The sequence below is a fragment of the Lampetra planeri genome, chromosome 42 (assembly GCF_965212315.1).
Source record: "Lampetra planeri chromosome 42, kcLamPlan1.2.h2, whole genome shotgun sequence".
Lineage (NCBI taxonomy): Eukaryota > Metazoa > Chordata > Hyperoartia > Petromyzontiformes > Petromyzontidae > Lampetra > Lampetra planeri.
In genome coordinates, this window is record NC_136148.1 from 2,948,670 (window position 1) to 2,975,451 (window position 26,782).

Below are 26,782 nucleotides of genomic sequence, written 5' to 3' on the forward strand. Positions count from 1 at the left end.
ACGTATACAAAGACAAAGTTTCCCCCGTGTAGCCCTAACAGACTGCAGGGGCAAGTGCTGTTAGCGAGCACCTACGAAGGCCGGCACGGCACACGAGGGGGTGGGTGGCCAACACTACGCCCGGCCGCCTTTGTCTCTCTAGTGTCGATGCTCACACATCACACCAGGTACTCATTTGAGGCTGAGTCGACCTAGGGGAGGCCCAGGACCGGTTCAAATATTCGTCACTGGTGTTGGCCGTGAGCGAGGATCGAACCCGGGTGGCCAGGTTCGTAGCGCAGCGCGCTAACCGCAACACCACCGCTCCCCACCACGCACACGCTCACGCTGCGTATCGCCATGAACACAACATTTGGAGAGACTAGCCCCACTGCCTGCTTATTTGTTTGAGTCATTTTACATTTGAACGGAGGAAAAGCGTGACGGCTGAGCGGTGGCTCGCACAGACACTGGAGTCTGGCAAATAATGACGGGGGCCCCCCCCTCCCTCCCCCAGTTCTCTGTTGTCGCCACTTCCACACGCGGCTGCTCGGCCAAGCTCGCTGCGTTGCCAATTAGCGGAGCTCGTCAACTAATTGGCACGCGGAGTCATCCTCTTCCGAAGTGCAATAACCTAGGCGACGGCGGGTTTGTTTATCGCTTCCGCCGCGGTGTAACAATCCGCGGGCAAAATTGCAGCCCCCCCCTCCTCTCCCCCTCTTGAAATGTTAAAGAGGGCTTTTCGTAATCATACTGCTGGGTCACAACAGACGCGGCATCGTTGCATCGCCGAAGGTGGCCCCATGGCTCGTGGGTTGCTCGTAATGGCCGTGTTCGAGAGATGTGGGCCAGCACCACCCTGTGTCGATGTGGATTTCAAATCCGGATTGTGGTCACCTGTGATTCAACCGGGGGGGGGGTGGGGGGTTCAAGACCCTGATTTTTTTTTATTACAAAAACAAGCCCCCATCATATTATTGGTTCTTTCGGTAAAGTCACGTAGAAGGGAAATAATAAAATAATAAAAATAAAACATTTAAACATATATTTTTTTATTATTATATTATGTGGATAACGACGCGAAATAAACACATTCCTGCGGAGGGAGCTGGTAGGAACGTTGGGTTGCTCGGTCAATGGCCAGGGTCAACGGCGGCGTGGTGTATTCCGCAAATATGGCCGACTGTGAGGGCGGGCACAAGCCGCGTGAGTAGGTTAAACGTTGAGTTTTATAAGGGCACCACGGGGTGACCAGCCCCTCCCCACCCAGCCCCACCCTCCCCACCCAGCCCCTCCACACCCTCCCCTCCCCACCCAGCCCCTCCCTCCCCATCCAGCCCCTCCCTGCACGACGGACACAATAATCCCCTGTGGGCTGGTGTAACCAGGAGGTTCGTACCAGTATCATGTCCTCTATTTACCAGTGTATTTACAAAGCTGCTTCGAGAGACGTTTCGGGCGCAATACAAGCGTCCATCATCAGGTGGGATGATAGTCGTTAGGCTGCATGTTGGCTTGGGGTTATTTGTCGGTCATTACACATATCAGCGTATTTGTTTACACAGCCCATGTGGGCACCACGGCTCAGAACAAACTGTGTCAAAGTGCGAAGCAAACTCAGTTTTGCTTGTTCCGAATCGATGCCGTTGATATTCTACGCTTGCAGAGAACTGTGCGTCCGATGGGTGCCGTAAACAATTACTTTGATTTTCACGTGGAGAGATAGATCTGTGAAGGAGACGTATTCTACCTATCTGTACAAAGGTAAAGTTCCACCGTATAGTCGTGATCAGACTGTAGGGGCAAGTGCTGTGAGCGAGCACCTATGAAGGTCAGCACTGCACAGGAAGGTGTTAGCACACTGCGTTACGAACCCGGCGACCCGAGTTCGATTCCCGCTCACGGCCACCCAACACCGGTGACGATTACCTAAACCGGTTCTGGGCCTCCGCGAGGTCGACTCAGCCTTAATAAATGAGTAGCTAGCTGGTGCGGTGTGTAAACGTCGCCACTCGTAATACGAAGGCGACCGGACGTGGTGCTGGCCACCCAGCCCGACCGTGTGCCGTGCCGGCCTTCGTAGGCGCTACTCGCCAAAAGCACTTGCCCCAACCGCCTGTGAAAGGCGAGATGAGGGGAGATTTGTATTTGCCGTAAGGGGCCGTCCATAAATGACGTCACGTGATTTTGGACGAGTTTTGACCCCCCCCCCCTTCGTCACACGGCGTCACAAAAAGTCAGACCCCCCCCCCCTCAAATATGACGTCACAAAGCTCTGCCCCCCCCCCCCCAAAACCATATTTCCAGTTTTTAAAATAAATATAAAAGGGCCCTAAATTATAAAAACACGTACATATTAAAACACATTATTTTTACTTGCATAGTAAACTAATTATATTTTTTCATTTTCTATACAGCCAGATAATAAGACAAATCGATAACCTTAAACACCCAGTCGTTCGTAAAAGCTGAAGGCGGTATAGTACTACAGTAATAGAGCAAGTGCAGAATCACTGAACCGGAATTGGTGCGGGGCCCTTGAAAGTGCGGGGCCCGTAGCTACTACACACGTAGCTACTTTCGCTCCTGGGATAATCCGGCACTGGGTTCACCCATCCAGGTGACCAAACCAGGCTCTGCTTCGCTTGCGACGCACATCCCAACTCATCGCGTTCAATCCTTCCAAGCTCCCCCCCCCCACACTTATATATAGCCTCAGTAATGAACATTTAATTGCATTCTAAGCGGGAGCTGTAAAGTTTTAACAAGCAGCAGGGTTGTATTTTGCCCTCTCAGCTGGGGGGGGGGGGCGTGGGGCTGAATGGGGAGTAGGGGAGTGGGAGCCGGTGCGGTGGGGGGGTTGTTGAGGCTGAGTTACACCAACGGGCTCTCTAGCCGTGGGGTCAAAGCCCTATTTGTGCGGTGGTATCGAAGCACAGGCTTCGTCGTGGATGCCGTGCAGGATAGCTTTTGAATTGTGCTGGGGGGGGGGGAAGAAGGTCAGTGCCACGTCGTGACGACAAGGTACGCTGATCCTCGACCGTGAGACAAACGTCCAATTCCGCGGGTGTGATGTGTCTGTGTTGTGGCCTCCAGTAGCCTGAGGTGTGTTGTTGGGGCTGGTGGTGGGGAGCGGGCGGGGGGGAGGGACCAGTGGTCTTGATTGGGGGCCCTATCCTAAAAAAGATGATGGAAAATCCCTGGGCCAGGTGTTTTTGGTAAAGCGATTGGTGGCGAGTTCAGATCCTCGTTCGGGTTTTGACTCAGCTCATCGTGAACTCGGGGTCGATAAGAAAAATAATCAGCACGTTGTGAAGCCGTTAACAGTTGTTATTCTATGGATAGACTCGCCACAGGAATGTGGACTTTCCGCCACTGACTCACAAATGTTTGTGGAGAGCGAGAGAAAAGCGTAACGAAATTGTTGCTTTGTGGAACATTGGGGGGAACAAGCAGCAGCAGAGAGGAGGGGGCTGGAGGAGAGAGAGCGAGAGGGGGGGGGGAGGAGGATGAGCAGGGGCAGAGAGGCAGAGAGAGAGAGACGCGGCTTAGTTTATTTTTGGTGGCATTGCCCGGGTGCTCACATAGCCTTGTTAGGCTCGGCTCGGCACACAGCGCAACCCAACTGAGCGTCTGGGAAGCCAAACTGACCGTGCATCCAAACGGAGGCAGGCAGGCGGGGCTCGGAGCTGTGCGCATCTCCATGCGTGTTACCCCCCCCCCTCTCTCTCTTCCTCTCTCCCACTCCCCTCCCTCTCTCTCTCTGTTCCTGCTTCATCCGCTCAGCCGTTCAGGTGAACGCTGCTGCTGCTGCTGCCGCTGCTGCTGCTGCTAAGCGGAGCCTTCGCAAGAGAACGGAGCATCGGGTGCGTGTGGGTTGTTGAGACACCGCGAGGCAACCTGAAGCGACGCAACCACGACCGCTGGATTTATGTAGACGATATAACAAGAGAAAATATTATTTGGAAAACCAGCAGCGGCGATAATCAAGAACAACAACACACGACGAACCAGACACGCCAGCGAGGCAAGCCTTGGAATCGCGTCCGAATTAGCATCGACATTGTCTGCACCACAGCAACAGCATCACCGCAGCAGCAGCAGCAGAACGTCTCCTTCTCGTGTGCTATCTACAGCTCTGCACGGGTGCAGATCACCATCATACGCGCCAAGAATGAAAAGGATAAAGACGTTCCCGGTGACTATCTCACAATGATTGTATTATAATAAATTTTTTTTTTTAAGGCTGCGCTGCTAGGGACATTTTTTTCTCCCCTGAACACCGGCTGGACGTTGCTGCGGTGGTTGGTGGTGGTGGTGACACCAAAAGGCGGATTCAGGTGGAAACGATCTCCGTCGACCATTGTTGGGAGAGGTGAACATTCCTTTTTCGTCACCGCATTGAGAAGACTTCCCTTTCCACCATCACAACCATCATCATCAGCAGCACCATCACCACTCTTGAGAGAGCTGTGGGCGGGGGTGGGGGAATATCTCTTCATCGCGAGTGACACTCCTTCCACCACCAATATCACGACAACCGCAACCATCACCACCACCTCCTCCTCCACCACCACCTTCATCTCCTTCGCGGGCGTGAGGCTGCGCTCGCTCGGGCGCAGAGGAACGCTTCATGCATGAGTGGGGGACGCTTTGATTTTGATGACGGCGGCACTTATTGCGGTGGCTGGGAGGACGGCAAAGCTCACGGGCACGGAGTGTGCACGGGGCCGCGAGGCCAGGGCGAGTTCTCGGGCAACTGGAGCCATGGCTTCGAGGTGGTCGGTGTCTACACGTGGCCGAGCGGCAACGCGTACGAAGGTCACTGGGCGCAGGGCAAGAGGCATGGTCTGGGCGTGGAGAACAAGGGGCGATGGGTGTACGCGGGCGAGTGGACGCACGGATTCAAGGGACGCTACGGGGGCAGGCACAGCATGAGCAGCGGGGCGAGGTACGAGGGCACGTGGAGCAATGGGCTGCAGGACGGGTACGGCACGGAGACCTACTCAGATGGAGGTGGGTTCGTCGTTTGTGTGTGTGTGCGTGAGTGTGTGTGTAACTTGGCATTGATCGTGCGCCGTGATTCATCGTGTTGACAACTGTTAGCGATTTGACAGTTTTCGTTTTGCCAGGTATAGGCTCTTTGTCAGGATCGACCTGGGTATCACAAATGATAGCTCGGCAAAGTCGCTTGTCACGTGGACATTTATAGCAGCTAGACACTCTAAAGACACGTTTCTGAATATGGAGGGAGGGAAAAGAAACCGAAGGACCCGGAGAAAAATTGAGGCGACCACGGGGAGAACATCCAAATAGGGTGGGGATCTTACCCACGGCCTTCTGCATACCGGGCGAGGTAGTTAACATCTCGCGAGTGAGAGCGCTGCGCTACGAATCCCGCGATGCACCCGAGGTCGATTTCTCGCTCGCGGTCACCACCAACAGCGGTGATGATTTTCTGAACCGGTGCTGGACCGCCCCTAGGTCGACTCAGCCTCAAATGAGTACCAGCTGCGGCGTGTAAGACATCGCTGCTTGGGGAGGCAAATGCGGTCGGGCGTGGTGCTGGCCACCCACCCCCTCGTGTGCCGTGCCAGCCTCTTCATAGGCGCTCGTTAACAGCACTTGCCCCAAGTCTGCCAAAGGCTATACGGGGGATATTTGTCTTTGCATGTGTGTTTTTTTCTTCCTTTGATCAGATCTCGAACACGAAGCAGGCTAGCTGTCGCCTGCTCAGTGCGTGAAATGGGTGACCACCAGGGCTTGGCAGATGTTCAGAATCAGAATAAGTTTATTTCCCGAGTGACACGCATGTTAACACGCATGAAGATGCGAGGTGTGGGCCACTTGATCGAACCGTTGTCACCACGTCTCGTGCGTGCGCGTTTAATTAATAATGTCGCCGCCATCGTGTTGTCACAGACGTCATTCTCACCATCATCATCATCATTCATCATCGAGATTTTGGGTAGATCGCATTCTCGAATTGTAAATGTTGTGGGTTTACTCGACAACACACCGGTTTGCTGTACTCGTGACGAATGGGCACGTTTTGGTCACGTGACAAACCTTACTAATTGGCTGTGTCGGGTGGTGGCGGGTTTAACGACGCATTTATATTTACCCAAAAACCTCTATTATGGACAATATTGGTCGCGAAAGCCTTCGTGTTAAATCATCATCATCATTGTTGTCATCACTGCCAACATCCTTGCATCATAGTCATTACCTGGGCAATGACCCCTCTACCCTGAATACACGGGAACTCTTCGATTTAAAGCTTTCGTGACTGCAGGGATTCATCTTCTTGGTTCTTTCGGTAAAGTCACGTAGAATGGAAATAATAAAATAATAAAAATAATAAAATAATAAGATAATTCTCACGACGTTTCGGCCACAACGCAAGCAGCCGTCCTCAGGTGGAGAACAGGTCTGTCGAGAAGACAGAGGCTGCTTGCGTTGCGGCCGAAACGTCGTGAGAATAATTTTATTATGTTTTATTTTTATTATTTTATTATCTTCATTCTACGTGACTTTACCGAAAGAACCAAGAAGACACGGGAACTCGTCGGATCTCGGATGAAGATGGTTAGTCCTCGAACGGTTGACCGTCCGGGTTTCGCCAGGTAGTCGTAGTTGTGTAGAATCGGGGGGTGGGGTGGGGGCTCGAGGTGTGGCCAGCAAGGAGATCGGCCTATCCCAGGGTGTGACCCCCCCCCCCCTGCACACGTGGGGAGCGTTTTCTCCGGGCTACTTTCCGTTTCCTACCACTCAAGGAAGTCTCAAATCGCTCATTCAATGGCATTGGTCAGACTTCACATTGTAGCAAGGACTATTTTAAGGCCCCCTTTTGTTTTTTTCTTTGCTCGTTACACAAAACGGAATTGTTATTGCCGCGTACTTGGACGGGGTGACCCACCAGGGGTTTTTCCCAGGTGTTGTCCAGGTGCGGGGATGTGACGTGTTTCGTGGCCAGAACCCGGGATGTGGAACTGTTGAACGTCGTCACCTCTCCCGTGTTAAATTTCATAATCTTCGTCAACACGCTCATTCATTGTCGCCATCATTTTGTCATCGTTTTCGTTTTGCTGCTGTTGTTGTTGTTGTCCTTTCCCCGCACGACCTCCGATTAGCAAGGTCGGCTACGTACGACGTGACAGAAGTTCAACATACCGTACATAAATTTCGATTTATAAAATAATTCTCACGACGTTTCGGCCACAACGCAAGCAGCTGTCTTTCCGACAGACCTGTTCTTCACCTGAGGACGGCTGCTTGCGTTGTGGCGGAAACGTCGTGAGAATTATTTTATTATGTTTAATTTTTATTATTTTATTATTTCCCTTCTACGTGACTTTACCGAAAGAACCAAGAAGATGAATACCGTACATACATCGCTGCCATTGCCATCATTGATCAGTACTGAAGTGGGTGACCATCAGCGCTTGCCAGCTGTGGGTCGGTTTGCTGAGCAGGAGATGGCAGTACAGCATTGGCTTTTGGTCGACGGAGAGATTCAGTCCACATTTGGATTCAGTTTGTTGACTGAATGCGTGCACAGAGATACTGCGAGTGTCTCACAGCCCCTGGTTTTCTCCGGGTGTTCCGGATTTTTCGTCGCACGTGCCGCTTATATTCGTGGGATTGGTCAAACAATTCGCACGCGAGGCCCTCGAGAGAAAGAAAAAACAGTTTTGAGGCTCACGGAGGCTTTCCTAGGTGAATATATACTATATTGTATTGTAATATTAGCTAACTGTTGCTGCCTTGGCCCTAGCTGATGATGATAAACAATCCATTATCTTAGCATTCGTGTACAATACAAACACTGTATAAACTTTTATCATAACACTTCCTTATAAGAGGAAAGTATACAGTACGAGGACAACGATTTGGGACATCTACAGTTTTGGATGATGATGATGATGATAACCATGAGGATGGCCTTTTTCCGTGACGTATTTCCCAGGGTAACTCTATTGCATGGCGGAGCGGTGGCACGGTGGTTAGCGCACTGCAGATTAAGAACCCCGTGACCTGTGCTTCATTCCTGGCCAGGGCTAGCATCAGCGGCTAGTGAAATCTGAACCAGTCCTGCCCCCCCCCCCACCAGCTCCATCCTACCACCCTTTCACTAACCCTCACTGACCACCACGGTGAAGTATGGCAGACGGAGGCCTTGATCCAGAAGTGAATTGACAATGCAATGTAAATAATGTATCCGATTCAAGTTGATAATCCTGACTGCCCCGTTGATTAGTGTCAACTCTAATGATGTTCCAGAGGAGCTAGAGAGCTGACATTGTGCGCAATGGGTTTGAATATCTTAAAATCAGTCATTGCAACGATTTCGTCCTCCCAGACATTGAGGCCATCAGCTTGCTTGGTTTCATTCGTAGGGCCTACACCTCGACACCACGTGAAGTCCCTCGTGGAAGATCACCACCATCGGTGAATCGAGTAATGCGCCTTCCTTGGAGTGTAACGCTGCATTTTAACAGGGAATAAATTAACCCGTAAAAACAAAGTTTTTCACTATAAATCCTTTATTTGCGTGGCATCGGTTTTATTTTATTATTCATTTCTGTTTTTCTTGAGTAAGAGTTTCATTTTTATCACATTGGTATTTTAAATTAAATATGAAATTTCTTTTTTCCTAAAAAGTGGAAAATTTGGGAATATTTTTTTCACGAAAATAAATTGTCACGCACAACGAGTCTGTGTGCAAAATGTCAGCTCGATTGGATCACGGGAAGTGGGTTAAAAAACGACCGTAAGATTTGCACGGTCGTAAGCGTGCAAGCAAGTGAACTTAATATAAAGGATTTTAAAAAATTAACCCGTAAAAACAAAGTTTTTCACTATAAATCCTTTATATGCGTGGCATCGGGGCGGCTAGAGTCCTCTCGTCCTCTGGCTTGAGATGGCTGCCACCTATGGGTCAGATGATTGTCTGCCACCATTAAGCAATTGGTAATTAAATATTTAAAACAATTTCCATAAACAGTGTAAAATTTGGGAATTTTTTTTCACGAAAATTAATTGTCACGCACAACGAGTCTGTGTGCAAAATGTCAGCTCGATTGGATCACGGGAAGTGGGTTAAAAAACGACCGAAAGATTTGCACGGTTGTAAGCAAGCAAGCAAGCACGCAATCACGCAAGCAAGCAAGCAAGTGAACTTAATATAAAATATTTAAAAATAATAAATCGAGATCGCCGCACTTATATAACGCGCGGTCCTCAGATTATGTCGGCGACTCCGTCTTCTGGTGTTGCGTTATTTTCCCCGGTCTACGTTATTTATTCAGTGTCCTGTACAGTATTTACACTTGTAATGCGGCGGCGGCGGTGGTGGTGGTGGCAAGTTTCTCTTCACGTCTCCCAGCACTCCATCGCCGGCTTTGCCGTCAATCCTCCTCATGTCTCGTTTGCTGTGCTCACCGATGGCTGCCTGCTCAGTAACGGCGCGCCGTCTATGAACGCAAGCGTTTTAATCTTTCACGTCGAGAGCCGCTGCTCGTCTCGTGAATCTTGACAGCTCCCCGTGTCAGGCTTCCGCCCGGCAGTAATTGGTATCCGAATCACGGAGTTGTTTTGTGGTGATGCTGATGAGAATAGTAATGATTGGGGGGGGGGGGGGGTGATGAACACTGTGGAAATATTGATGATGGTGTCGATGATGAGTGTCAATGCTTCGGGTTATTATAACAATGACGTTAGAGATCATGATGATGATTAATCAATACGATCGTCGTTTTGAGAATGGTGGAATCACACGGATAATTATGCTGGTGATGATGATGATGGTGGCAGCCATTCTAATTGTTATCACAGTGATGATGGCCATAACGGTGGCGGTGGTGATGACTGGTTAGGGCAATAACTCTGCTGACGACGAGGAATGCGATCGCGGTGATGGTGGAAAGTGGTGAATGCGGGCACGGAAACGCCAACGCCGTCGACAATGATCGTGGTGATGATTGATCAGCTGATTGCAGTTATGAGAACGACGCTTTGGCGACAATGACGACGACGATCGTTTAGGCATCTAATTACTCGGTAAACGATCACGATTCAATTCGAGGTCACGCTTATTTTCAACGATAAAATAAATCATGTTAAACTAGTATTTTCCATCTCATCGGCATTATTTCACGTTTCTTATTTTATTTTTAGTGGGTTTTGTTCACTACCCCGTTGACCTAAACATAACACTCACATTTTATTTGCATTATTCGCAAAGGATTAATGCACACGTGCACGAATCAATGCAAAAACAAATCAATTGTAATCAGTGAATCGATGCGTTGTTACATACTTGATGACAGTGGTGGTGGTGGTGGTGGCGATGATAATGGGAGTGAGAGCCTCACCGAGTCTCAGGGCTCGTGTTCAGGAGGATCCTGCACTGGAATATTCCACCAATTACCTTCGTGAGACTTTGGCTTCATGCGGGAAGAATCACAGAGAACTCGGGGAAAGCCCAACTCGGAGCTCTGTCCAGGTGGATTCCATCCATTACTCTACTGCCATCGTCTGGCCACCTAGCATCCTACAACAACCTGACAGGCCCTGTCAGTCACCAGCAAGTATTAACCAGGCTCAAAACCTGCTTGGCTTATGAGACAAGGCAATGGCGTTTTTAGGCAATAATGATGATGATGATGATCATCATCCTCGCACTGGCTTTTCATCCTCGCAGCTGCGGCTTTCCGCTGACCATCGAAAAAATACGGTCACCACATCGCGCGCTTTCAGATGAGCTTCTGCGGCCGTCTGGAACACTCTTCCTTCCAATGTTAGGAAGCCACTGGAGCTATGCACTTGTAAATCATCTAATTTTAATTCTCATTAGAACAGTTTTTTTGTGTTTGGTTAGCTGTCCTTCCCCCGCACCTCCGATTGGCATGGTTGGCTACGTACGGTGTGAAGGAAGTTCAACATACATACATGATTATGATGAGGTTAATAATTATGGCGGTGGTAATGGTATTGACAATGATGGCAGCACTAACCATGATAAAACATGATTGTAATAATGACCGTAATAACAATGGTAGTGGTAGCAGTAATGATGATAACAGCGACAACGATGACCTCATGATGGCAATGATCATGACGACGATGATAATGATGACAGTGTCACCAACACATGATGGCAGCGCTGACGATGATGATGTTTGATGATGATCGTGACTGTGACGACATAGACACAACACCGAATGTGGTGGTGGTGATGATGAAAATTAATTATGGTGGCAATGATAAGAGTGGTGACAGCTTTGACAAACTAATGCCACGTTGATGATGATGATGATAACGGTGCCAATAGTGGCAGTGATGACACCACTGGCAACTGTGATACAACTATGGCCACAGTGACAACGTTGACAATGAGAGTGGCGGTGATGATAACGGCGATGGTATATATATATACGTTGAACTTCTTGCGCACCGTACGTAGCCGACCGTGCTCATCGGAGGTGCGCGACGACGACAACCGACCCGACGAGAACGCCGGCCGATCACGACGACTGCAGCGAATGACGACGACGCTTCGGCAGCGGCTTCGGCGTGTTCCGTGCCACAATCGCGATCCGATCCGATCCCAACCCCCCCCGCCCCTCCCCTCCGGCAGGCACCTTCCTGGGCCAGTGGATCAACGGCATACGGCAAGGCTACGGCGTGCGGCAAAGCGTGCCGTTCGGCATGGCGGCGCCCGTGTGCTCCCCGCTGGGCACGTCGCTCACGTCGCTGCGCAGCGAGCACGCCAACGGCGCCGCGTTGCTCCTCAACAGCGACGGCACCCCGCTGCCCGGCTCTCCGCCCGCCTTCGGCGGAGACAAGGGCTCCCCTCTGCCCTCGCCCACCTCGCCCATGTCGCCCATCTCGCTCGGCGGCGTCGGCGGCCTCACCCTGGGGCCCGGACTCGCCACCCGCATGGGCTTCGCGCTCAGCCTCAGGCCCGACCCGGACACGGACCACAAGAAAGGTGAGCGCCCATTGGCCGCGTCACGACGTGGCGGGGTAAAACCGCACTCGAATACGGCGCGGAGAGAAATACGTAATGGGGGGCCGAGGGGGGGGGGGGCTTCTGGCAGGACTTGATAATAATGATAGAACAAAAATTCACGTCCCTCTCCTATTGGACACCGACGCGTTGCACTGGGCCCCCGGCGTTTTTTAGCGCAATAAAAACGTAACAAAAAAGAACAAATAATTATTTTATCTTGCAACACACCGTACGGTTATTCACTCGCTCACGTAGAGGCGCAAGGAGGAACCACAGGCAAGCAGAAAAAGAGATGCACGCAATTGCCCGAGCTTCCGTGATCCTCTATATATTCAGGTGTAATCGGCCAAGTCGTGAGTGTTTCCACGTGGCTAAAAGTGGTGAGACTATCGCCGGAGCGGATCAGCACCAGAGGACATCGTCCTCTTTGCAGCCTCTACGTCGACTTGGCATCGCCGGCAGATTGGCGCACGCTGCCAGCCCACTCGTGGCTGACTGCCAGCTCCGTCTGTCGCCGGCTGAAGCCCCGTCCACCTCCACGAGTGTCCGCCCCCCATCTCCGTGCAATCCTCATTTTTGCCTTTGACTTACTCGCGTCGATGGAATGTCTCAAATATTAGAACCACGATGCACCTCCCATGCTCTCGGCGGTGGCTCCCCCTTGATGCGCGCATTCTGCACTTTCGTACGGCAGCCGCGTTTTGATGCTTCATCGTCAAGTTCATCAACGTCATCAACAGCATCATCAACATCGTCAGCCACGATCAATCCACTGCGCCGCGGTGGCAATATGTTAAATCCCTCGCCTCGTATGCAGGAGGTCGTGGGTTCGATCCCGACCCTGACGCCTGTTGTATATTTGGAGTTTGCGTGTCTCTCTCCCCGTGGTCACGTGGATTTTTCTCCGAGTCGTCTGGTTTTTCCCTCCTCATTTAGAATTAACGTGCATTTTGAGAATTTAGCTACGACAAATTTCCACGCGATAAGCACTTCGTTGAGCTGTCATTGGTAGCTTCTGAAAAAGAGCTATATAGCTCAGTGGGCCTGTCCTGGTAAAATAAAAAATAGTTTCGTTTAATAATTAAATAAGAAGGCCTCCACCAAGCTGTCCGTCGCCATGTCTCTTGGTACTGCTGTGTAAACATCCTCCTGGCATCTTCCCTTCGCACGCGGGCCGTTCTCAGAGCCCACGAACACAACTGGAAAAACGAAATACTTAAAAGCAAAAATAAATAGTTTCGTCATCGGCAACAGCGGCAGCAAGGCTCGGACTCCTAGACGAAGAAGTGGACTGGACGTGGCAGGCACCCGCACCGGTGGAGCGGTGGTGCCGACGCGCACCCACAAAGACAAAGGTGCCCCATATAGCCTTAACACAATATTCACACACAGCACCAGGTATTCATTTGATGCTGAATCGACCTAGGAGAGGAGGCCCAGGACCGGTCCAGATAATCGTCACCGGTGTTGGCCGTGATCGGGAATCGAACTCGGGCCGCCGGGTTCGTGGCGCAGCGCGCTCACCGCTGCACCACCGCTCCCCACACGCACTTACAGGCGCACAAACATACGCTCGCGTGCGCGTGTGGGAAATATTTTAATGCTGAAAGGACGAGCAGCCATGGGAGCAAATGTAGCGGATATTAATAGAACTGGCACAGCATTTGCTTCTGCCGTGCAGTTCGCCAAGTTGGACTTTGGCAGGACTACATAAAGTACGCGCAGAGCCTTTTGTCAGTCCACCGCTGGACGAGATCCTCCGAACACCTTGCCGGTCGTTTGACCATACTTCACCACGCCCGTCAGCGCAGGCTGGCGAAGGCGGGGAGCGTGGATGTGAAATTATGGAAGCGCATTTCACCGATGGATTGTTTCGCTGCACAGCCCACAAGAGATTGCCTTTACCGGAGCAACTAGAAACAAATAATATGATTGGCTCTGAGCACAGGTGTCACGGGCAGGAGAGGGCAAGCAGGGCGATGGAATGTGGAAGGAAAACCTTGAAGATGTGATCAGGAGGAGGAGAGGCTGTGGCGGGTGGGACACGCGTGCAGGGTGGTGGAGGGCTGGTCACGGGGAGACATCGCGGTGGTACCCAGAGATCGGTGACCAAAAGGAAGACCTCTAAAGCCCCGCTTGGTGGTGGTCGTGGTGGTGGTGAGACTGTAAGAGCAAGTCCTTGATGGTCGGCTACGGGGGGACGTAGCAGACCGAGGCGATGGTGGGATGTGGTGGCATCAAATGTATCGGCCTCTCTGATGACCTCCCTTGACCTTTGTCGGTCAAGAAGTTTGAGGTTCAGTCGTTTGCACCGCCCCACCGTCATCGACCACCGATGACCAAGAGTGGATCTTGAGTGTCTGTTGCTGCTGCTGCTGCTGTGTCGGGTCAGGGGTGGAAAGTGAGAGATGGGTCATGGTGACCGGTGAAATTGACCAATGGCTGCCTGCCACGAGTGGCCAGGTCGCTTCTGAAAAAGAAGCTATTAACTCAGTGGGCTTTATCCGGTAAAATATACAGAGTTTAATTAGTTTTTTTAGTGATTTACTTACCTTTACTATACTTTGAACTCCCATCGTGTGTTTGTATTGTTTGTTGTTGTAACTTACTGGACATCTGTCGAAAAGAGCTTCGAAGCTCATCGGATTCCTCCAGGATAAATAAAGATTCTGATCCCGAGTGCTCAGGGGGGTGGCGACTGCTTCAGGCCCCACGAACCCTGAGGGGCCCAGCCACGGCCGTGGGGGGTGTGGGGGGTGTACAATTGGACAGGGGGGGGGGGGGCCATTGCGTTCCTTGCACCAAGGCCCACTGCCGGGCGCAGACAGCATCCTAATGCGGCCAACGCCCCTTTCCCGAACAGCATTCCCGTTCTTCCGATAACCACATCCCGGGAGCTGCGTTCTCCCAATGCGCGAGGGGGCCGCTCGCTGACGGACGCCGTTCAAATGGCTCGCTCGCGCGGGTTTGGCAACGCGCTGAGTGAGCCTGATGCGCGCGGAGGGAAGGGGAACCGGCGCGGGCAACCCGATACCCGACTCGGCGCTGCAATCGAGACTTTTCCTAGGAGCCGCGGGAGGGGGGGAGGCAGCTTGAGTCACTCTCGCGACGCGCCCCCGCGCTTTGTGCGGTGGCGGCGCGCTCACTGCTCACCGCTGAGGTGGCCTGCGATGCCCGCACGCGTCCCACTTGGCAGCCGTGTGGAGCGTGTGTGCGTGCCGGGTGGAGCGTGTGTGCGTGCCGGGTGGAGCGTGTGTGCGTACGTGTCTGTGCTGTTTCGCCCAACGCCCCGTCACCTCTCACCCCGATGCCACCCCTCCCATGTGACTGTCTCCATATCTCCCTCCATGTCACCTTCCTACTTCCTGAATGTGGCCACGTGTCCCTAACCTGCCCTTCGTTCCTCTCTCAATGGCTCATCCACGTGTAGTCACGTCCTCTTTCGCTGCCTGAATGTATCCCTACCTACTTGCACTCCGGCCTTTCTTGCCTCCCATCCCTCCCCTACCTCCATGTTCTCTCAAGCGACCTCTCTTTCTCCTCCATCCATCCATCCATTTATCCCCAACTCCCCATCCACCTCTCCTCTCTCATCCCTCAGCTCGGGGCGGCTCCTTCCTGGGCGTGCTGGGCCTCCGCCGCTCGTCGTCACGCTCCAGCCTCGCGTCGCAGCAGAGCAAGCGCAGCTCGTTCCGCAGCGCCACCCCCGTGAGCGTGGGCAGTTCGGCCGCCAGCGATACGGCCTCCGAGGCGGCCGACCGGCGCTCGGACGCGGCGGGCGGCGGCGCCGACGAGGGCCCCGAGGAGGAGGCGGTTGACGCCACCGCCACCGAGGCCTTCGCCGGCGAGTGGAAGGGCGACCGGCGCAGCGGCTTCGGCGTGGCCGAGCGGTCCGACGGCCTCAAGTACGAGGGCGAGTGGCTTGACAACCGTCGCCACGGCTACGGGCGAACCACGCTCCCCGATGGGCGCAAGCAGGAGGGCAAGTTTCGGCGCAACGCCCTGGCGCGGCCGGCTCGCAAGCGCACGCTCATCCCGCTGCGCGCGAGGAAGATGCGCGAGAAGGTGGAGCGCGCCGTGGAGGGCGCCCAGAGGGCGGCCGCCATCGCCAAGCAGAAGGCCGACATCGCCCTGTCCAGGTGAGGCCCACCTCGGATTTGTATTGTCGCCATCATCGCCATCATGGCCGTCATCGTCGTCGGCCATGAGCAATCCGATGCCGGATGTTGGCCTCAACAATCCGTCGTCAAATCTCACGGTCATGCGATGCGTCCATCAATCCTGCGCCCGTGCCGCGGGGCCGATCCCAAGGATCTCAAACTTGCCCCGAGGTGGATCGTGTACCGGGATGTTTGACCAACGTGATATTTACGTGTTTGACGTTTGGGAGGAAACCGGAGTGTCCGGAGAAATCCCCAACACGCATGCTCAGGAGAGGATAGCACTTAGAGCTCCGCGCGGACAGATTCGGTCAGGCGCACGGAACTATTTGCGGACGGAATCCATTTTAACAGTGCCATATCCTCTCCACCTCGCAGCTGGCAAGCCCTGGTAGCCTCCAGTATTAGTGCTAAACATGGTCAGCCTTGCTTAGCTTCCGAGATTCTGCGAGTTCGGACACATTCCGGGCGGTTTGGTCGTAGGCAAATTAAGCGAGCACCGATATATCCGCACCTCCGATTAGCACGGTTGTCTACGTGTGGTGCGAAAGAAGTTCAACATACACACGGTGATTGTTCTACGCAACGCATATGCAAGTGAAAAGCGGGAGAGGCAATCACGTGGTGTTCCAGCGCCGACAATTGCCCAATCTCTGCGGTCCTCTATTTATTAAGGTGTTGCCGGCCAATAATTATCGAGTGTACACAGGTGGGAGGAAACCGGAGCGCTCGGAGAAAACCTACGCGTGTGCGAGGGTGACACGCTCGATCCCAGTCGTTCTTCTTCTTAACCTGGGGTGCACGGTTGCACCACCTGTGGGTGCGAGATGCCCTTTTTGGGGGGGGCGGGGGGGTGCGAGACACGGCCAGATTTGTTTTAGGAGGTAAATCATCGAAACGCAAATGAAGCAAGGGCACGTAAGTACAACTTACTTTGTTTCATCACACCCTGTGTAGTTATCAACATTGTGCATTTTTTGACGATTGAGATGCAAAGGGGTGCAAGGCTGCAGTCAAGGAACCGCTGCCCTATCCCATACCTCCGGAACTTGTGGAGTCCACATTTGACGGGGTACCGCGTTCCCCACGCGAGCCAGGCTCCTCCTCGACTCACCACGGGGGAGTTTCACAACATGTGTGCGATCCGCCAACCCTTGCTGCCTCAGGCAGTGCCTGATTACAGGCTCCCCGTGCGGCATTAACCGCCACCACCGCCGCTCAGCTACATTACAGGCAGCACTGCACAGGGGGGCCCCTACCTGGCAGCTTCGATGATCCTACGCGTGGCCGTCCTGGCTGCCAAGCCTCTTCGCTTTCCCTTGGTCGTGCCGGCCAGGCTAAGTTAACTGCTGATGACGACGCGGAGAAGGTTTCAACACGCTTGCATGTCTTATGCAATGCGATACAACGCGCGTTCCTATTTGCGGCCAAATGCGACCCCGTCTCAAGACACCTTGCAGAAACGGTGGGCGTAAGTGATTTTATATATAAACTGTTTTTCTAACTGAACTTGATATCACTTGATACAGCTATCGTGCTGTGACGGTTCCACCTGAAGACGGAAGCTTGTGTTTCCTCCGAAACGTCGTGATTTTTATTTTTATTTTACTTTTATTAATTTTAATTTTATTTTTTTACCTACGTGACTTTACTGGGAAACATCTAAGAATATGAATCCTTGCAGTCACGAAAGCTTCAAATCTAGAATATGACCCCCCCCGCCAGCCCGCCGCCAGCTGGGGACATGGTAGCACCCGTGGGTGGTCTCCACTTGAAGCCAGAGGCACAGCTCGTCTGTTGGGGCCTTCTTCCCTGGAGACGCAGAACATTTGTGCAGCCCAAACAGCTCGCGTTGACGTCCTTCTCACTCTCCCACCACCCCCCCCCCCACCACCCCCCCGATCTCATCATCCAACTCAGTGTCAGAGGAATTATTTTCTCTCTCTCTCTGTGAGAATGGGTAGTGAGAAGCTGACGTAAAGACCGCTTCGATAATGTTGCTAATAGTGTTTGTAGCGATGGTAATGATGGCCATCATCATGAGTGTGCAACTTTTGCCCGAGTGTGTCACCTCAAGTAAAAATCTGAAATTTGTATTTGGGCCGGAGGAATCCGATGAGCTGTGAAGCTCTTTTTTCACAGACGTCCAGTCGGGGTGGGTCAGTAAAAAATTGATTCATTTTTTAAGAGTGTTTCATGGAAACAACCACCGCATTATAATCGGGGTCTATGCGGAGCGCTCACAGTTTCCATGTGGAGCGCTTGTGTCAATCCTACTTTAAATTACACGCTTAAAATCTCATCATTAATTCTTATACCGCGGCGTTCAGGCAAATTGCATCTCCCAATCGCTGAACGGGAGCCAGAAAGCTGGAAGGCTGCCAGGCGGCGAGCCGGTCCAATAATCGCTCTGCAGTTCTCCACATATTGAGATGTTTTCAACCAATTAATGAGCGTTTATTATACACGTGCAAGGAAAGCGGAACACCCGGAGAAGCCCCATGCATGCGAGGGGGCAACCCTCTATTCCATACAGAAGTGACAGACGATATCAGTCCACACTTTTGCTGTACTGCTTTCTGCCAGCGCGCCAGGGTATTGCCAGGGCATGCCACCTGGCTCCCCATTGCTGCAGCACAGGAGTGCGAAGCCACCTCCGCTGCTGGATGTGAGACTCCACGTCTTGCGGGTCATGGCGGATATTTGACCGTGCACGTTGGTGGAGGGGCCGTTGATAATGGCGATGTTGGTTTCGGTGGTAACCTGGTGATGAAGGTGGTTGCGGTGATGGGTTTTAGAAATGTTTCGCGTGACATTAGTGGCGGTGGCGACGATGGCGGTGGCGGCGGTGGCGGCAGCGGCGGTTGTGGTAACAGCAGTGATGGCGATGGATTAAATTACAATGCCGTCAGCTGAGGCTAAATTTTGGCAAGCCATGTGGCATCACTGTACGGCAAACATTCCGCCCGATGGACATGTGGTGGCTTCATATTTCTCCATTGAGTGGCTTCGTGTGTTTAAGCTGAGTCCAGAGCTAACGGCAGTGTCATGTTCGTGTGGTGTCTGTGTGTCTCTGACTGTGTGGTTTGTGCGCGTTTCAACTGTGTGCGTGTGTCCCTGATTTTGTGATGTGCGTGGCATCCGTGTGTGTATGTATATCTGTCATCTGTGTGTGGGGAGCGGTGGTGGAGCGATTAGCACGCTGCGCTACGAACCCGGTGTGCCGAGTTCGATTCCCGCTCACAGCCATGAACACCGGTGATGATTATCTGAACCGGTCCTGGGCCTCTCCTAGGTCGACTCAGCCTCAAATTAGTACATACCTAATGTGGTGTGTAAATATCACCACTTAAAGAGTTGCTCGCCAACTGCACTTGCTCCAGCATTCGAAAGGCCAAATATGGAGAATTTGTGGGTGTCCGTTTGGTTGTGTGATATATCGTAACGTAAGGAATGCGTGTTTGGGATATTACGTACTCTATGTGTGTGTGAGATATTGTACTGCGTGCATTCAAGTCCATGTTCAATGACTGACTGCCTCCTCCATGAAAGAAACAAGCCCACTGCCTCCGTATAACTTCTTGAAATGTGATCATATGTTATGCAATAACAAATTAACATTGTATTCTATCACGTGCATGTGTGAGATAGTCTGTTCCACGTGTGTGTGTGTGTACGAGATAATTCTGTTTTCTATGTGTATGTGAGATTCTGTGTGTGAGAACGAGTCTGTACTCTTGGGGCCTCGGTAGTGCAGCGGTTAGCGCGCTGAGCTATGAACTCAGCTACCCGAGTTCGATTCTTGCTCACGGCCAACACCGGTGACGATTATCTGAACGGGTCCTGGGCCTCCCCTAGATTGACCCAGCCTCAAATGAGTACCTGGTGTGGTGTGTAAACGTGGCCACACGGAGACAAAGGCACCCTGAGCGTGGTTCTGGGCACCCTCCCCCCCTCGTGTGCCTTGCCGACCTTCATAGTTGCTCGCCAACAGCACTTTCCCCAAAAGTCCCTAAAGGCTATACAGGGGAGCTTTGCATTTGTACTGCGTATGTGTGTGTACACAAATACACAACTTCACACTGAGCAATAATACCTTCCCTGTTTATACCTCGATGTAATAGGACCCATGATACTAATCCGCCAGGGAACGCCTTTGCCAAGCTAATGCCACTGGCACATTTTTCACGTTGCCGATCGTTAGTGGCGTTGCCGTATTGTCTCTGTGAGTGCAGGCTCAGGTGCGTGGCGCAGCTGCATGCGTAGATTAAGGGTGTCCACTGGCGTACGGAGGTCACGCCCCGGGTCATTTTAATTTACATCGTACGAAAGTTCCATTTTGTTTTTGCAATGCTCAGGAGTCGAGTATCGTTTTGCACTGCGAGTTGTTATTTGATTCTGCATGCCTCGGCAGTTGCCAAAATTGAAAGGTGATTAGGGTTGTAATTGAATTGGTTTTTACTTATTCGCTTTTAGTTGTTTTTGTTCGCAGTTTTTAATGAAACTGCGTCGTTGTTGTGAGAGGCAGGCATTTGTGAGCCGTGACCCTTATCTGAATCAATTCAGAATTCACGCTCCCCCCCCCCCCCACCATTGGCCATTGGACCGTGGGTTGCGCTGACCTCGGCCTTCGCTTGACCTCTTCAGATGTTGACGTAAATGTTTGGCCCACGCTGTGAAATTGACCCAGAGCCAGAGGTCGCAAACGGGTTTTGATTCCTTACCCATGCCCGTACCCGGCCGCACCAGGGTCGCAAACGGGTACCCGTACCCGTACCCGGCCGTACCCGTACCCTACCCGTACCCGGCTGGCTACGGGAATCGGGTACCTGATTGCGACCTCTGGGATCAAGCCATGTTGCAGGCGCGGGTGGGTTGATTCTAGGAACTTGAATTGTGAGAAGAGACAAGACGTTGGGAATGAGTGACAAGCAGTTACTCACCAGTGACTCACGGCCTACCCGTACCCGTACCCGGCCGCACCAGGGTCGCAAACGGGTACCCGTACCCGGCCGGGTACGGGTAGCCGGGTATCGTGTAGGGTACGGGTATCGGGTACCCGGTTGCGACCTCTGCCCAGAGCCCACGCGTGCTGGGGTCAGGCCGGGTTACGCGCTCGCCTTTACTCTGCCCCCTGCGGAGGATGATAACTCATCCAGCGCAGGAGCTGCCACACCTGGGGCCGTTTTGGCAGCGAGGGAAGATGGTGAGGATGGCTAAGTGACTGAACGTCAAGTCTCGTCGCCGCTATCCAAACTCGAACGGGGGACATCGCGTGTGCGGTTCGCGCAAGGTGGCGGCAACCCAAAATAACAAGAAGAGCCAATTTTTTTCCAATTCGGTAAAAAAAAAAATATAATAAAAACTCAATAATTTCAAGAGCCGCAATGCAAGGGGTGAATCCGAGACGGTGACAGTCCTCAATAAATAACGTGACGGAGCTGCAGGTCGCCGACCCCGGGTTAGCGGCACGGAGAGGATGGGACCACCCCCCTCCCCCTTCCCCCTGCTCCCTCTCCTTTCGCTGCCTCTTCTCCACCCCACATCCCAAGCGGTTTCAGAAGGTTTCCTCGGCACCTTAAAAGGAGCCTCGGCAGCGAGTAGCCTCGGCGCCGGCCAAAAAGGCAGCGCCCAAACGAACGGCGCTCGCTCGGGCGGGTCGCAGACCCTCGCTGTGTTTACACTGGATACAGTAGTGTGTGCGGGCTAGAGAGCAAACACTGATTCACCGGTCTGTGGACACCGTTGCGTCTAACTGCCGCCGAACAAGAGTTTAGAGCTGGCGCATGTTTTCTTTGTAAAATTGTCGCTGTTTTATCGCGAGCGCGCTATCGACGACCAATCGGAATTGGGGTCTCTCTTGCAGAACGGGGCAATGTTTTGTCTGTGGGAATAGCCCGCAGAAGTGGACGTTACAGAGTTTCCTTCGAGATCCCTTCATGTGATATCTGGTCCACACAGTTAAGGGGGTAGCACTTGCCCACCTGCCTGCCGTATGATGGCAATCTTCGGCACATGAGTCAAAGCTGAGATACCCTGGACACCCTTGTTAATGAGATTTTTTCCACTTACCACATTTCAATTAAAAACAAATAGGGAATTGTTTCATTCCCAGTGCAGACCCAAATTGCGTGAGGTTTTTTTAATGTTTCGTCACGGGCGACTGAATCATGGATTTGAACCCAGGATCTCTGTGGTGCCAGCTCGGCACTCTGACCTCTGAGCCACCTGGCCACCCCAAATCGTTGCACTTAAATCAGCGCTCGAGTTGATATCAAATCCCGTCTTACGCTGATGTTGAAGGTTCTAAGTAATAAAATAAATACAAAATCTGTCCGATATTACATGTAAAAAAGGGTGTATATTTTTTTCCTTAATCTATCAGCCCATTGGCCTCCTAGGTTTAATATTAACCAGTGCGATGTTTTTGGAAAAAGAAAAGCCAACTCTGGCCCCTTTTGGAACTTTTGGGTCAGAATTAGGCTGAAATAACAAAAAGTACTGCTGGTTTTTCAGATGTTACAAAATCACTCCCTCTAAACAACTGAGTCCTGTCCGCATACTAAATAAATACATCCTACCCTCCTTATGCACTATTGCTGAGCAATGTTGGGAATACAATAAATAAACTGACGTCTGTTGCGATCACGATGATGGTCGTGATGCCGGTGAACTTTGCGATTTAACACAAGCTCGCTTGGACTTGCTGTACGGATCAGCGGCAGAATAACACACGACGCGAGGATTTTGAATGTTCTCCTTTCAATTCCTGATGCCTGTCTCTCCCCGTTTCTCTCAAGGTCCTGAGCCCCAAGCAAGCATTGATTTCCGCCTTTCATTTACCCCCTGGTGCATGACATGAAGCTTGGACGTCTGTCCGCGCTTTCTTGTATTCCAAAATCTAAGGCCGAGGTTCAGAAATTGTACTCAAATTGCCCTTTAGGCTCTCCCCGGTGAATTCTCGGTGTGATTAGGTGCATAATCCACGCACTCGTTCTCCACGCAATCTGCTTCCATCTCGGTGGGGGGATTCGTTTCCCCGTCTCCGGTGATTCTTGTTTTCGTGGGTCCTCTGTGTGTCACGTGCAAGAACGTGACAATCTGCCCGTGTCCGCTCGCTCTCCTGGCCGACTGCGTCCGTGCGTGCGTGATGTTTGTCGGTGTTTCGTGCGTTTGTTTGTGGATTTTTATACGAAGGTCTCATTTGCCGATGGGCGTGGCATTTCCTGTAAGCTGAAGTCCTGCGAGACCTCGTTTTAATTTCAGGCAATAACCCACGTACGTGCGTGTGCTCATGTGTGTGTTCGTGTGTGTACATGCGTGGAGCAGTGGCGCAGTGGTTAGTGCACTGCGTAACGAACCCTGCTCATGAGCAATAACAGTGGCGAATATTTTAATCAGCTCTGGGCCTTCTCTAGGTCGACTCAGCCTCAAATGCATACCTGGTACGGTGTGAAAAAATTGCCACTGGGGAAGCAAAAGCTGCCGGGCCTGGTCCTGGCTACCCACCCCCTCGTGTTCCGTGCCGGACTTCATAGGTGCTCGCTAACAGCACTTACCCCAACAGTCTGTTACAGGCTTTATGGAGGATCTTGTCTTTTTTTGTGTTCGTGTAAGACAAAGTAAAATAAATAATATGCATTTTAGAGTTCCCAATCTTCTCTATCTCTCTCTGTCCTTCCTTTTCTCTGTGCCCAATCCCGTTTTCGGTCCATCACCCTCGTCGCACCCCTCCAGGGGACTAACATTCCCATGTCCATTGAGCAGTCTCCCTCCTCAACCTCCTTCTGTTCCTCTCTTAAAGCCTCACCTCTTATCCATTGCCCATTCTCTTCCCTCCCCTCGCCCCTCCACTCCTTCCTTTCCCTCCCCTTTCATGATCCCTCAGTACCCTCTATCACCGTTTGCTCATTCCTCAATACCTGTACGCCCCTGCTATCAAAATTATTGTATTCTGTCACTGTTTTGTAAGCTATGCCGAGCACTTTGAGTGAAGGCGCTGCATTTGAAATGCGAATTAGATTAGATTCTAGCGGAGGCCCTTCCACCAACAGTGAAGAGCAAGACATTGCAGAGCTGCACTTTTGCCGTTATTCTCCACATCTTGCGTTCATAGTGATCAAGCAATGAGCAAAGTTTTCCCTGCGTTGTGTAGTCAAGGCCTGACTCAATACACTGACACAGAGGCTGTGTCCAAGTCCTGCCCATGTTATCCTAACCACCGAGAGCAAATTCTTTCCTCTGGGATTCTTGGCATTATGTTGATCTCTACATAATTCGCTACAACTTTCCTGTGCCACTGCCCAACGCAAACAAACACCGGGGCGGCCCTGTGCCCTCCGCAGTTGAAGGCAGCAAACATGTGCATCACCACTTCGTGGGTATTTGCAGCTGCGCGGCCACGTACGCATCCGATGCGTGTTCGGGGGTCGCGCCACGTGACGTCGTTAGGCGCGACGTCCGACGTTTCACAAGAAGGTCCCCGCACCGTGCGTCGAAACGCATAAAAAATCCTGCGACATCGTGCCGAGCGGTAAATTTCTCATCCCCCCGGGAAGAGACAAGGCGAGGCAAACGCGCTTCGCCCCACTGACTCAGATGTTCCTCGCCGCCCCACACGCGAATCTTCGGAAGTCGTTGTTGTAAACGTTCGCTTAATGGTGATGGAGCGGCAGCGGTGGGTGGCGCTTCATAACGATCGTTGAGATTTATAATTGCATCTTTGTACGGCGAGCGTCTCTCTGGACACCGTACAGGGAATAATTGTTTACATTGAATGATCTTGGAGGAAACGTCAAAGAACGTGGAAACTTTCCACAACCACTGAGCACACATCACAAGATGACAGGAATTTAAGAGAGTAAAATATTGGTTAAAATCGTAAAAAAAAAACACAAGTTCCATTTATTTCGGTAAAGTCACGTAGGTATGAAATAAAATAAATCACGACGTTTCGGGCGCAACACAAGCGTCCATCATCAGGTGGGAAAGAGTATGGATTCCTGCAGTCACGAAAGCTTAAAATCAAGATTCTATTTATTTGTTTAACCATGTGAGAATTCACCAGGATTAATCCGATTTGCAAGACTGGCCTGGGTCACTAAAAGGACGGAACTGAAACGTACCATGTGACCGGGCATACGAAATCCTACCATATAAGGAGGAATCTATTTACACCCGTCCCTTACATTACTTGCATAGTTGATAAAAAATAATAATAATACACTTTGCCAGGCAGCATACGCTTTGCACTCGGGGACCAGAAAGATTTGACAACTCCAAGAATAAGCGTTGGAATGACTCTCTTATTAGCCACTGCCACGGATTCAACAGCCATCATTGACAGTTTAACGCGTAGGAGGCTTTTCGTGGCATACCACAGGTTTTTTTCGGTTAGATCGCGTAAATATATAAATGTGTCGTTAAACCCGCCACCACCCGACACAGCCAACTAGTAAGGTGTGTCACGTAAACAGAACGTGCCAATTCGTCACTAGTACAGCACACCGGCTGTGTGTTGGAGAGCAAAGCCACAAGATTTACAATCTGAGTACGACGTTTCACCAGTGATTACAACCAGCTTCATCAGGCGACAGCCAGATTTGTGGCAGTGTGCTGTGCGAGTAACGAATTGGCATGTCTGAATGACTCTGTCTTCTCGCCTGGGGTGTGTCATTCAGACTGTCTTCTCGACAGACCTGTTCTTCACCTGAGGACGGCTGCTTGCGTTGTGGCTGAAACGTCGTGAGAATTATTTTATTATGTTTTATTTTTATTATTTTATTATTTCCATTCTACGTGACTTTACCGAAAGAACCAAGAAGAGCATTCCTCATCTCTGTGTGGTTCTACCGAACAACACGTGCATTTGGCACTCTTTTCAAATAAGGCTAGGCCAGGGGTCGGCAACCTGCGGCTCCGGAGCCGCATGCGGCTCTTTTGAACCTTGACCGCGGCTCCGGGGCGGATGCTAGCGAGGGGAGGAGGCGCACTGTGACACCTGCTCTGGCGTTGCCGCTGCTGACAGGTCGCCGCTCCGCTCCACACTGCCCGCCCGGTGACAGGCAATAACGTTGCCGTTGCTTTGTCACATGTTTGGAAGAAGTAAAAACCTTCCTGGGCAGCAAAGAGCTCACCTTTGCTGAGCTGGAACAGCCAGAGTGGCTGGAAAAATTACATTTTATGGTAGACATGACAGCACATCTAAACACGCTAAATACAACCCTTCAGGGGAAAGGAGGCACAGCCCTGCACATGCTGGAGGAGGTTTTGGCATTCGAGCGCAAGTTGACAGTGTTTGTCAAAGATTTACAGAGAGGTACACTGTCTCACTTTCCCTCTTTGAGAGAGTTCAAACAAAGTCATGATAACGATAAATTTGGAATATTTCAAGTCTGCAATCACCACAATGCAAAGTTCGTTTGGGAAACGATTCTGTGAGTTCAGAGAGGAAAAAACGACATTATCCTTCCCTGTCACTCCCCTGGCGATCGATCCATCCCTATTGAATATGACTGCATTTGCAGGTGTAAGTCAACCTGATCTTGAGATGGAACTGGCCGATATAGCCGACAAAGATATATGGGTGTCCAAGTTCAAATGCTTGACCGCTACTCTTGAGGATGTT

The 26,782-nt window shown here is 51.6% G+C and overlaps 2 protein-coding genes across 2 annotated transcripts in view; both read left to right on the plus strand.

Moving 5' to 3' along the window:
* RBIS (ribosomal biogenesis factor) overlaps positions 1–26,782 on the plus strand; it is a 575,724-nt gene that overhangs the window by 548,494 nt on the left and 448 nt on the right. The gene's annotated exons all lie outside the window — the stretch shown is intronic.
* The window catches only part of LOC144732306 (junctophilin-2-like), a 51,252-nt gene continuing 28,075 nt past the window's right edge, over positions 3,606–26,782 (plus strand). Inside the window, exons 1-3 of the mRNA XM_078613768.1 lie at positions 3,606–4,995; positions 11,621–11,974; positions 15,597–16,134. Of these exons, the coding sequence (XP_078469894.1) occupies positions 4,617–4,995; positions 11,621–11,974; positions 15,597–16,134 (1,271 nt within the window). The 5' untranslated portion in view covers positions 3,606–4,616. The remainder of the gene's footprint in view (positions 4,996–11,620; positions 11,975–15,596; positions 16,135–26,782) is intronic.